The following is a 13,327-nucleotide window of genomic DNA, read 5'->3' as shown; positions in this document are numbered from 1 at the left end:
ACTCACTATGCTCTAGGTACTCTGCTATGTAGCAGTAGTAGTAGTAGTAGTAGTAGTAGTAGTAGTAGTCACTATGCTCTAGGTACTCTGCTATGTAGCAGTAGTAGTAGTAGTAGTAGTAGTAGTAGTAGTAGTAGTAGTAGTAGTAGTAGTAGTAGTAGTAGTAGTCACTATGCTCTAGGTACTCTGCTATGTAGCAGTAGTAGTAGTAGTAGTAGTAGTAGTACTCACTATGCTCTAGGTACTCTGCTATGTAGTAGTAGTAGTAGTAGTAGTAGTAGTAGTAGTAGTAGTAGTAGTAGTAGTAGTAGTAGTAGTAGTAGTAGTAGTCACTATGCTCTAGGTACTCTGCTATGTAGCAGTAGTAGTAGTAGTAGTAGTAGTACTCACTATGCTCTAGGTACTCTGCTATGTAGTAGTAGTAGTAGTAGTAGTAGTAGTAGTAGTAGTAGTAGTAGTAGTAGTAGTAGTAGTAGTAGTACTCACTATGCTCTAGGTACTCTGCTATGTAGCAGTAGTAGTAGTAGTAGTAGTAGTAGTAGTAGTACTCACTATGCTCTAGGTACTCTGCTATGTAGCAGTAGTAGTAGTAGTAGTAGTAGTAGTAGTAGTACTCACTATGCTCTAGGTACTCTGCTATGTAGCAGTAGTAGTAGTAGTAGTAGTAGTCACTATGCTCTAGGTACTCTGCTATGTAGCAGTAGTAGTAGTAGTAGTAGTACTCACTATGCTCTAGGTACTCTGCTATGTAGCAGTAGTAGTAGTAGTACTCACTATGCTCTAGGTACTCTGCTATGTAGCAGTAGTAGTAGTAGTACTCACTATGCTCTAGGTACTCTGCTATGTAGCAGTAGTAGTAGTAGTAGTAGTAGTAGTAGTAGTACTCACTATGCTCTAGGTACTCTGCTATGTAGCAGTAGTAGTAGTAGTAGTAGTAGTAGTAGTAGTACTCACTATGCTCTAGGTACTCTGCTATGTAGCAGTAGTAGTAGTAGTAGTAGTAGTCACTATGCTCTAGGTACTCTGCTATGTAGCAGTAGTAGTAGTAGTAGTAGTAGTACTCACTATGCTCTAGGTACTCTGCTATGTAGTAGTAGTAGTAGTAGTAGTAGTAGTAGTAGTAGTAGTAGTAGTAGTAATCACTATGCTCTAGGTACTCTGCTATGTAGTAGTAGTAGTAGTAGTAGTAGTAGTAGTAGTACTCACTATGCTCTAGGTACTCTGCTATGTAGCAGTAGTAGTAGTAGTAGTAGTAGTAGTAGTAGTCACTATGCTCTAGGTACTCTGCTATGTAGCAGTAGTAGTAGCAGTAGTAGTAGTAGTAGTAGTACTCACTATGCTCTAGGTACTCTGCTATGTAGCAGTAGTAGTAGTAGTAGTACTCACTATGCTCTAGGTACTCTGCTATGTAGCAGTAGTAGTAGTAGTAGTAGTAGTAGTAGAAGTAGTAGTAGTACTCATTATGCTCTAGGTACTCTGCTATGTAGTAGTAGTAGTAGTAGTAGTAGTAGTACTCACTATGCTCTAGGTACTCTGCTATGTAGCAGTAGTAGTAGTAGTAGTAGTAGTAGTAGTAGTAGTAGTACTCACTATGCAATGAAATGAAATGAAATGAAATGAAATCTATATTTACCCAGGGTATCTGGGCTAAGCTCAAGAACTTGTTTCCAGCCAGGCCCTGCTCATAGAACACATTTCATCGTAGTGGTTCAATGCCTTGTTCAAGGGCACTTCAACGGTGGTAATTTTAACGTGTCGGACGGCTGATTCGAACTAGGAACCTTCCGGTATCAAGACCGCGCCGCTATCCGTTCGGCCACCGCTGCCAGGTACTCTGCTATGTAGCAGTAGTAGTACTCACTATGCTCTAGGTACTCTGCTATGTAGCAGTAGTAGTAGTAGTAGTACTCACTATGCTCTAGGTACTCTGCTATGTAGCAGTAGTAGTAGTAGTAGTCACTATGCTCTAGGTACTCTGCTATGTAGCAGTAGTAGTAGTAGTAGTAGTAGTAGTACTCACTATGCTCCAGGTACTCTGCTATGTAGCAGTAGTAGTAGTAGTAGTAGTAGTAGTACTCACTATGCTCCAGGTACTCTGCTATGTAGTAGTAGTAGTAGTAGTAGTAGTAGTAGTAGTAGTACTCACTATGCTCCAGGTACTCTGCTATGTAGTAGTAGTAGTAGTAGTAGTAGTAGTAGTACTCACTATGCTCCAGGTACTCTGCTATGTAGCAGTAGCCGTGAGGGATGGTCTCCTTGTCTGTGATGATCTGAACATCTGACACCACCATACCGCCCGATAACTCCTGAGAGAGGAACAAAAAGATACAACACAAACACGCAGACAGGCAGAACAGCAGCTTAGATGAACAGCAGGGTCACAGAGTACAATGTTTATGTGTTCTTAGATGAACAGCAGGGTCACAGAGTACGATGTTTATGTGTTCTTAGATGAACAGCAGGGTCACAGAGTACGATGTTTATGTGTTCTTAGATGAACAGCAGGGTCACAGAGTACGATGTTTATGTGTTCTTAGATGAACAGCAGGGTCACAGAGTACAATGTTTATGTGTTCTTAGATGAACAGCAGGGTCACAGAGTACAATGTTTATGTGTTCTTAGATGAACAGCAGGGTCACAGAGTACAATGTTTATGTGTTCTTAGATGAACAGCAGGGTCACAGAGTACAATGTTTATGTGTTCTTAGATGAACAGCAGGGTCACAGAGTACAATGTTTATGTGTTCTTAGATGAACAGCAGGGTCTGCAACGCTCTATAGTTATGCCAAAAAAAATCAAAAACCTCAAAGATTATGTTAAGTTATGAGGTTTCCTCCTGACAGCAAGGCTATTTTCATCCATGCTAAAGCCCTTCCTTATCCCAACGTCTATATTCAGCTATAGTGTAGATTTCTGTCTCAACACAGACATTACATGAATGGAAAATCTGCCAGTGTTGTTTTTGGCAGCAACTTTTCCCATTTTAGTCACCTGCAATGATTTAGTGTTAGTCTAGTTTTAGTCGACTAAATATCATAAGATTTTAGTCGACTAAATCTACAGGTGATTTGGTCGAGTAAAATGTATTTTGGCGGGCCTTGATGCCGTCGTAATGACTGATTTTACACTTGCTGAAAATAGCCGATCTACAAGCTCACAACGCGTCGCGCTGCGACGCGTTGTGAGCTTGTAGAAAATGACTTTTACTCTAGTTTTTATTTGCTGACGAAATTGTCAGTATATTTAGTCTTAGTTTTAGTCATTGTAGCTTAGTTCTCATTTCGTTCCCATTTAATTTCCGTCAGTGAAAAAAGGTAGTCGACGAACATTTTTCGTCATAGTTTTAGTCGACGAAAACACTGGAATCTGTGTCATGTGTCTGTCTGAGCAAATCTGATTTTTTGTCCTAACACAGACATTAAATGTCATTGACAATGCATGGAGAATTCACGTCATACGTGTCTGAGCAAACAGACATGTTTACGTACGTGTCGGGATGGAGCTCGTATTTTTTTATTGATAACGATCACCTTATCGAGCCTTATCGGGTCCTTATCGAGCCTTATCGGGTCCTTATCGAGCCTTAGCGGGCCCTTATCCAGCCTTATCGGGTCCTTATCGAGCCTTATCGGGTCCTTATCGAGCCTTATCGGGTCCTTATCCAGCCTTATCGGGTCCTTATCGAGCCTTATCGGGTCCTTATCGAGCCTTATCGGGTCCTTATCGAGCCTTATCGGGTCCTTATCCAGCCTTATCAGGTCCTTATCCAGCCTTATCGGGTCCTTATCGAGCCTTATCGGGTCCTTATCGAGCCTTATCGGGTCCTTATCGAGCCGGGTCCTTATCGAGCCTTATCGGGTCCTTATCGAGCCTACTATCGAGCATTTGCTATTTTGTGGAAGCTGGGAGACAATACATTCTGAACCTTATTTGTATTGTCCAGTTGTGAGAGTTTGAGAGTTGTGAGTGTGCACACACACACACACACACACACACACACACACACACACACACACACACACACACACACACACACACACACACACACACACACACACACACACACACACACACACACACACACACACACACACACACACACACACACACTTTCTATAATCTTCTTTTTATTTGAACCAACCAAAACATCCCTTGCACTACATTTGACTAGGGTCTTGAAATACAGTAGGCCTACTTTTCTAACAGAGTTAATTGTGTACCGACACATTAAAAGGTCTTTTCTAACAGAGTTAATTGTGTACCGACACATTAAAAGGTCTTTTCTAACAGAGTTAATTGTGTACCGACACATTAAAAGGTCTTTTCTAACAGAGTTAATTGTGTACCGACACATTAAAAGGTCTTTTCTAACAGAGTTAATTGTGTACCGACACATTAAAAGGTCTTTTCTAACAGAGTTAATTGTGTACCGACACATTAAAAGGTCTTTTCTAACAGAGTTAATTGTGTACCGACACATTAAAAGCGTGTATACGTCATCGTACGACGGTGTCACGCACCAAAAATAGCCAATCTACAATCTACAAATATCTGCCTTTTCGGCAACTATAGACTGAGAAGTCCAATCGTTATTAGAACTTTGGCAGGGAGTTTTGAGTTCCCCAAACGTTATGAATTGGATTATAAATGATGGCAACGGAGTCCGTCTTGCAGGGTAGCAAGGCAAGCAGCACGCATGCCTTGGGTGGAAGAGGATTGTTGTTTCGCTGCAGCAGCCGACGGCTCCCGTGTTTCCACTCGGTGCAGACATGCAGAGGTATCGCTGCTATCGCATTTGGGTTTAATACAATGCATTATTGACAGATGCCTATGCATTGTCGAAATGTTCCCTTTCGTGCATGTAGCCTACTAATTAAGTTAACAACTGTGCTACATTATTGCATTTAGCTCCCCTCTTGTCTTTTAAAATGTAACCAAACCTTTCCACCCGTCCCACCATACTTCCACGGCGCAGGTTACCATGACACATGGCAGCCCTTGGTCAGGTTACCATGACACATGGCAGCCCTTGGTCAGGTTACCATGACACATGGCAGCCCTTGGTCAGGTTACCATGACACATGGCAGCCCTTGGTCAGGTTACCATGACACATGGCAGCCCTTGTGCAGGTTACCGTGACACATGGCAGCCCTTGTGCAGGTTACCGTGACACATGGCAGCCCTTGGTCAGGTTACCATGACACATGGCAGCCCTTGTGCAGGTTACCATGACACATGGCAGCCCTTGGTCAGGTTACCATGACACATGGCAGCCCTTGGTCAGGTTACCATGACACATGGCAGCCCTTGGTCAGGTTACCATGACACATGGCAGCCCTTGGTCAGGTTACCATGACACATGGCAGCCCTTGGTCAGGTTACCATGACACATGGCAGCCCTTGGTCAGGTTACCATGACACATGGCAGCCCTTGGTCAGGTTACCATGACACATGGCAGCCCTTGTGCATGCAAATTTATGTTAGTAGCAAAACTACAGAAACTACAGAAAGCCGCCTTTGTTTTAAATTGTCCCCCATTCGCACGTCGGCAAAACCGTTCACACCTACGGCTGGAGATGCGCCCCATTTAATCCACGCTATGCGCCTGCTCCTTATTCTATAGCGAGTGGTCCATTTAATACACGCTATGCGCCTGCTCCTTATTCTATAGCGAGTGGTCCATTTAATCCACGCTATGCGCCTGCTCCTTATTCTATAGCGAGTGGTCCATTTAATCCATGCTATGCGCCTGCTCCTTATTCTATAGCGAGTGGTCCATTTAATCCACGCTATGCGCCTGCTTCTTATTCTATAGCGAGTGGTCCATGACGTCAGCTGCTGCCCGATAACATGCTCGACAAGCCAAAAGCGTATTGATAATCGGGTCTCGATAAATGCCGAACCGGGTTTGTAATGGACCCGATTTCCGGGGCTCCATCCCTATACGTGTCTGAGCAAACCGACATGTTTACGTCATGATGATGTACGATAATAAGAGCACTTCACACGATTTAAGCTCACAACGTATGGATGTAGATCAGCTGAATGTACATCAGCCCTGTATGTTTGAAATGGATGGAGTTTGAAAAACAGAGTTTCTATTTTTATTTGATTGTATACGAGTAGTATGCGCAGGGCTTGAACCCAGTAGTATGCACAGGGCTTGAACCCAGTAGTATGCGCAGGGCTTGAACCCAGTAGTATGCGCAGGGCTTGAACCCATAGTAGTATGCGCAGGGCTTGAACCCAGTAGTATGTGCAGGGCTTGAACCCATAGTAGTATGCACAGGGCTTGAACCCAGTAGTATGCGCAGGGCTTGAACCCAGTAGTATGCACAGGGCTTGAACCCATAGTAGTATGCGCAGGGCTTGAACCCATAGTAGTATGCACAGGGCTTGAACCCATAGTAGTATGCGCAGGGCTTGAACCCATAGTAGTATGCACAGGGCTTGAACCCAGTAGTATGCGCAGGGCTTGAACCCAGTAGTATGCACAGGGCTTGAACCCAGTAGTATGCGCAGGGCTTGAACCCATAGTAGTATGCGCAGGGCTTGAACCCATAGTAGTATGCGCAGGGCTTGAACCCAGTAGTATGCGCAGGGCTTGAACCCAGTAGTATGCGCAGGGCTTGAACCCAGTAGTATGCACAGGGCTTGAACCCAGTAGTATGCACAGGGCTTGAACCCATAGTAGTATGCACAGGGCTTGAACCCAGTAGTATGCGTAGGGCTTGAACCCAGTAGTATGCACAGGGCTTGAACCCAGTAGTATGCGTAGGGCTTGAACCCAGTAGTATGCACAGGGCTTGAACCCAGTAGTATGCGTAGGGCTTGAACCCAGTAGTATGCACAGGGCTTGAACCCAGTAGTATGCACAGGGCTTGAACCCATAGTAGTATGCACAGGGCTTGAACCCAGTAGTATGCACAGGGCTTGAACCCAGTAGTATGCGTAGGGCTTGAACCCAGTAGTATGCACAGGGCTTGAACCCAGTAGTATGCGTAGGGCTTGAACCCAGTAGTATGCACAGGGCTTGAACCCAGTAGTATGCACAGGGCTTGAACCCAGTAGTATGCGTAGGGCTTGAACCCAGTAGTATGCACAGGGCTTGAACCCATAGTAGAATGCGCAGGGCTTGAACCCAGTAGTATGCACAGGGCTTGAACCCATAGTAGTATGCGCAGGGCTTGAACCCATAGTAGTACGCGCAGGGCTTGAACCCAGTAGTATGCACAGGGCTTGAACCCATAGTAGTACGCGCAGGGCTTGAACCCAGTAGTATGCACAGGGCTTGAACCCAGTAGTATGCGTAGGGCTTGAACCCAGTAGTATGCACAGGGCTTGAACCCATAGTAGAATGCGCAGGGCTTGAACCCAGTAGTATGCACAGGGCTTGAACCCATAGTAGTATGCACAGGGCTTGAACCCAGTAGTATGCACAGGGCTTGAACCCATAGTAGTATGCGCAGGGCTTGAACCCAGTAGTATGCACAGGGCTTGAACCCATAGTAGTACGCGCAGGGCTTGAACCCAGTAGTATGCACAGGGCTTGAACCCATAGTAGAATGCGCAGGGCTTGAACCCAGTAGTATGCACAGGGCTTGAACCCAGTAGTATGCACAGGGCTTGAACCCATAGTAGTATGCACAGGGCTTGAACCCAGTAGTATGCACAGGGCTTGAACCCATAGTAGTACGCGCAGGGCTTGAACCCAGTAGTATGCACAGGGCTTGAACCCATAGTAGTACGCGCAGGGCTTGAACCCATAGTAGTATGCGCAGGGCTTGAACCCATAGTAGTATGCACAGGGCTTGAACCCATAGTAGAATGCGCAGGGCTTGAACCCAGTAGTATGCACAGGGCTTGAACCCATAGTAGTACGCGCAGGGCTTGAACCCAGTAGTATGCACAGGGCTTGAACCCAGTAGTATGCACAGGGCTTGAACCCATAGTAGTATGCGCAGGGCTTGAACCCAGTAGTATGCACAGGGCTTGAACCCAGTAGTATGCGCAGGGCTTGAACCCATAGTAGTATGCACAGGGCTTGAACCCATAGTAGTATGCGCAGGGCTTGAACCCAGTAGTATGCACAGGGCTTGAACCCAGTAGTATGCACAGGGCTTGAACCCAGTAGTATGCACAGGGCTTGAACCCATAGTAGTACGCGCAGGGCTTGAACCCAGTAGTATGCACAGGGCTTGAACCCAGTAGTATGCACAGGGCTTGAACCCAGTAGTATGCACAGGGCTTGAACCCAGTAGTATGCACAGGGCTTGAACCCATAGTAGTATGCACAGGGCTTGAACCCAGTAGTATGCACAGGGCTTGAACCCAGTAGTATGCACAGGGCTTGAACCCAGTAGTATGCACAGGGCTTGAACCCAGTAGTATGCACAGGGCTTGAACCCATAGTAGTATGCACAGGGCTTGAACCCAGTAGTATGCACAGGGCTTGAACCCAGTAGTATGCACAGGGCTTGAACCCATAGTAGTACGCGCAGGGCTTGAACCCATAGTAGTATGCGCAGGGCTTGAACCCAGTAGTATGCGCAGGGCTTGAACCCAGTAGTATGCACAGGGCTTGAACCCATAGTAGTACGCACAGGGCTTGAACCCAGTAGTATGCACAGGGCTTGAACCCAGTAGTATGCACAGGGCTTGAACCCAGTAGTATGCACAGGGCTTGAACCCAGTAGTATGCACAGGGCTTGAACCCAGTAGTATGCGCAGGGCTTGAACCCAGTAGTATGCGCAGGGCTTGAACCCAGTAGTATGCACAGGGCTTGAACCCAGTAGTATGCACAGGGCTTGAACCCAGTAGTATGCACAGGGCTTGAACCCATAGTAGTATGCACAGGGCTTGAACCCAGTAGTATGCACAGGGCTTGAACCCAGTAGTATGCACAGGGCTTGAACCCAGTAGTATGCACAGGGCTTGAACCCAGTAGTATGCACAGGGCTTGAACCCAGTAGTATGCACAGGGCTTGAACCCAGTAGTATGCACAGGGCTTGAACCCAGTAGTATGCACAGGGCTTGAACCCAGTAGTATGCACAGGGCTTGAACCCAGTAGTATGCACAGGGCTTGAACCCAGTAGTATGCACAGGGCTTGAACCCAGTAGTATGCACAGGGCTTGAACCCAGTAGTATGCACAGGGCTTGAACCCAGTAGTATGCACAGGGCTTGAACCCAGTAGTATGCACAGGGCTTGAACCCAGTAGTACGTGCAGGGCTTGAACCCATTTTGGACTGACACCAAATTCTACAAATGTCTTATAAATCATGACAGTTTTCTGAAAAACCTCGGGTTTTATATGTATTTGACCCCCATCTGAAAATATGTAGTTCCAGGGACCCCCCCCCCCCCCCCCCCCCCCCTCCCAGAAGCAAAGATTTGAGTTAAAAACGTTCGCTCTGAAAGAATATATATTCAAAGATTTGTGCCACATTTTCACGATTTTTCTAAAATAGCAGACCTACAAGCTTGTAGCACGCCACTCGGTGGCGCGCTATGAGCTTGTAGATCTGCTATTTTTCAATAGCTAAATTATAACATAATGTTTAAAACACCAAAAGGGGTTCCCACCCAGAATGGGTTAAGCAACAAGTCGACTATTCAACTAGTCGACTAGTAAATCCACTAGTCGACCTTGTTGGTACTAGTTGACTAGTTGATAAGGATTGTTTTCCCTCGTTTTTGTAGGCCTCAAGATCAACTAGATTATAGTTATAGTCACCAATGTACAAATTTTTTAAATGTACACTTTAAAACTAGTAGAAATGACTAGAAGTGAAAGCCCTATATACTATGTGTGGCTGGCTGTGTTACCTTGGTAACACATCATCGTATATATCCTGGTGTGTGGCTGGCTGTGTTACCTTGGTAACACATCATCGTATATATCCTGGTGTGTGGCTGGCTGTGTTACCTTGGTAACACATCATCGTATATATCCTGGTGTGTGGCTGGCTGTGTTACCTTGGTAACACATCATCGTATATATCCTGGTGTGTGGCTGGCTGTGTTACCTTGGTAACACATCATCGTATATATCCTGGTGTGTGGCTGGCTGTGTTACCTTGGTAACACATCATCGTATATATCCTGGTGTGTGGCTGGCTGTGTTACCTTGCTGTAGCAGAGGTAATAGAGGTAATAGAGGTAATAGAGGTAATAGAGGTAATATATATCCTGGTGTGTGGCTGGCTGTGTTACCTTGCTGTAGCAGAGGTAATAGAGGTAATAGAGGTAATAGAGGTAATAGAGGTAATAGAGGTAATATATATCCTGGTGTGTGGCTGGCTGTGTTACCTTGCTGTAGCAGAGGTAATAGCCAGACTTCATCCCAAACGTTCGAGTGAAGTTGGCTGTGGCTCCATCTTCTGTAATACTGATCTGAAGAGAAAGAGAAGTCTGGGGATTATTAACTAGAAGTGGTAAAAATTAAGCCATTTATAGCATGTGACTAGAACGAACATTACAATCAGAACTGCAGCCTCACTCCCAATCTTCCGCCGTAGTCTGAAAACCCACCTTTTCAGACTCCATCATGGCCTGTAGCACTTACCCTACCCCCTTAGATAGCACTTCATGTAGACTTAGATAGCATTTTATACAGACTTATAGCATGTTACGTAGATAGCACTTTATAGTACATATGTATAGTATAATAATATTATACTATACATATGTACTATTTCAGTTTGTTAATGTCAATGATGGATCCTCAACACGTGAAAAGGTCAAATACGGAGTTCCACAAGGCTCTGTGCTTGGACCAATACTTTTCTCTTTATATATGCTCCCTCTGGGTAACATCATCAGGGAACACTCTATAGATTTCCACTGTTACGCGGACGACACTCAACTATATCTATCGATGAAACCGAACGAAACGGACCAACTAGTCAAACTTCAAGCATGTCTTAAAGACATAAAGAGTTGGATGACCCGTAATTACCTACTCCTCAACTCTGACAAAACGGAAGTTATCGTTATTGGCCCTAAGCCCCTAAGAGACAAACTAGCCGACGAGAACTTTTCCCTAGATGGCATTACCTTGGCCTCCAAGGCCACTGTAAAGAATCTGGGAGTTATCTTTGATCAAGATATGTCCTTCAAATCTCACATCAAACAAATCTCAAAGACTGCCTTTTTTCACCTGCGTAATATTGCAAAGGCACATCCTGTCCAAAAATGATGCAGAAAAACGTCCACGCATTTGTTACCTCAAGGCTGGACTACTGCAACTTGCTATTGTCAGGCTGCCCAAGTAAGTCTCTGAAAAGCCTACAGCTAGTTCAAAATGCTGTACACTGGCTCCCGGTTAAATACAGAATAGAGTTCAAAATTCTTCTCCTCACTTACAAAGCGCTCAATGGTCAGGCACCACAATATCTCAAAGAACTCATCGATCCCTACAAACCAAATAGAACACCAGTGCGTTTACAGTATGCAAAAATGCTTACTGTCCCAAAAATATCAAAAGTTACAATAGGAGGCAGGGCGTTTAGGTCCCAGGCACCTCAGCTGTGGAACCTTCTCCCGGCTTCGGTCCATGGGGCTGACACGCTCTGCACATTCAAGACTAGGTTAAAAACCTTTCTCTACGACAAAGCCTATAGCTAGACTTGTCTCCAGTACTCGCTCACCCGATAAAGTCATAAGGGTGAGAACTGAGTAAGGGGAACCTCCTGCCAAACCCCGCACCTGTGTTGTGTGTCTGCTAAATACCATAGTTGTACATTGTTTGTGTGGGTTTGTCTCCCAGCAGTGCTTGTAATATACACTGTATAGGCTCCAGTAAGGCCTGCCACTAACCCAACATCCGGGGAATCCCTCCCCGGAGTCTCTTTTTGTCCTCCACTTCGCAGTTCCGTGGACCTCTAATATTAACCCCCAACTGACTGCCGAGTGTGACCGTGGACCAGGCCACTTCATGGAGCCCACCAGAAGTGTGACCGTGGACCCGGCCTCACAGTGCACGACCTGGACCAGATGTGGACCAGGCCCCTCCATGGAGCCCACCCTGTCTATCTCTCTTCTATTCTTTCTTCCTATTCCCCCTCTCCCCTCCCCCCCCCCCCCCCCCTTCTCCCCCGACACGGTCGAGGCAGATGGCCGCCCACCCTAGAGTCGGGTTCTGCCTGACGTTTCTTCCTAAAGGGGAGTTTTTCGTTACCATTGTCCCAATATTGCTGCTCTGTTGGTTGTAAAGTGTCTTGAGACAACTTGTTGTGATTTGACACTTTAATAAAATTGAATTGAAAAAAAATTGAGTATAGTATGTATAGTTTATATGTATAGTTTCATTACATAGATACTCCACTGTTACGTTCTTAGCTTACGCATGTTTCATGATAACTACTTTTATGTGATGTATTGCCATGCTTTTTGTTATTGCTTAAATGTAAATCGCTCTGGATTAAGAGCGTCTGCTAAATGCCTAAATTGTAAATTGACTACAACATGCCGTAGAGGCTGTTGCCGTTCCGCATCGTAATGGCCGCTGGTTCTTCTGATCAACAACAAACCATCAGACTATTTTTCGCCGGATTTCCGTGGGTTGAAAGTTGCAAATACTTTGGCGTATGCTCCAAAGGTAATAAGACAATCTATAGTATCTATAGTATCTATAGTATCTATAGTATCTATAGTATCTATAGTATCTATAATACTTTGGCGTATGCTCCAAAGGTAATAAGACAATCTATAGTATCTATAGTATCTATAGTATCTATAGTATCTATAGTATCTATAGTATCTATAATACTTTGGCGTATGCTCCAAAGGTAATAAGACAATCTAGGCAGCGTGGAATATTGGATTAAATAGCGGGGAACGCGGGTTATGCAGTAGTCCTGTTAAGAGTGTTTCAATGGTTTCCTGCCAGCCAGGTGCAGCCAACCAGCGCCGACCACACCCCACCTCTGGTATATTTGAGTCAAGGGAGCCTTCTCTGAGTCTGTGTCACTGTCGTTGAATCTCTCCTAGCGAGTCTCTCTTCCTCCCGCCCTCTCGTCTCGGCGGACTCTAATAATGCATTTTTATAGCGCTTTTCCAAGTGCTCAACGCGCTTTACAATGGTTCATTCATTCATACATTGGGAGGTGAAGCGGCGAACAGTCACTTCCCACATTCACACACCAATGGTGGCAAGCTCACACCGACCAACTCATTGGAGGCAATGTAGGTTTCAGTGTCTTGCCCAAGGACACTTCAACATGTGGGCAGGAGGAGCCGGGATTCAAACCGCCGACCCAGGGATCATTGGACGACCTGCTCTACCTCCTGAGCCACAGCCGCCCCTCCTGCGAGTGC

The 13,327-nt window shown here is 45.4% G+C and overlaps 1 protein-coding gene across 2 annotated transcripts in view; it reads right to left on the bottom strand.

Moving 5' to 3' along the window:
- The window catches only part of mvb12a (multivesicular body subunit 12A), a 46,789-nt gene that overhangs the window by 25,991 nt on the left and 7,471 nt on the right, over positions 1–13,327 (bottom strand). For both annotated transcript variants that reach the window (XM_079498921.1, XM_079498922.1), the window contains exons 3-4: positions 10,319–10,402; positions 2,207–2,306 (exon numbers count right to left, since the gene is read on the bottom strand). In XM_079498921.1, the coding sequence (XP_079355047.1) occupies positions 2,207–2,306; positions 10,319–10,402 (184 nt within the window). The remainder of the gene's footprint in view (positions 1–2,206; positions 2,307–10,318; positions 10,403–13,327) is intronic.

The sequence above is a fragment of the Electrona antarctica genome (genome assembly GCF_951216825.1).
Source record: "Electrona antarctica genome assembly, chromosome: 4".
NCBI lineage: Eukaryota > Metazoa > Chordata > Actinopteri > Myctophiformes > Myctophidae > Electrona > Electrona antarctica.
Note: the sequence above shows the minus strand (reverse complement) of the source record. Positions and strands in the feature narration are given on the sequence as shown.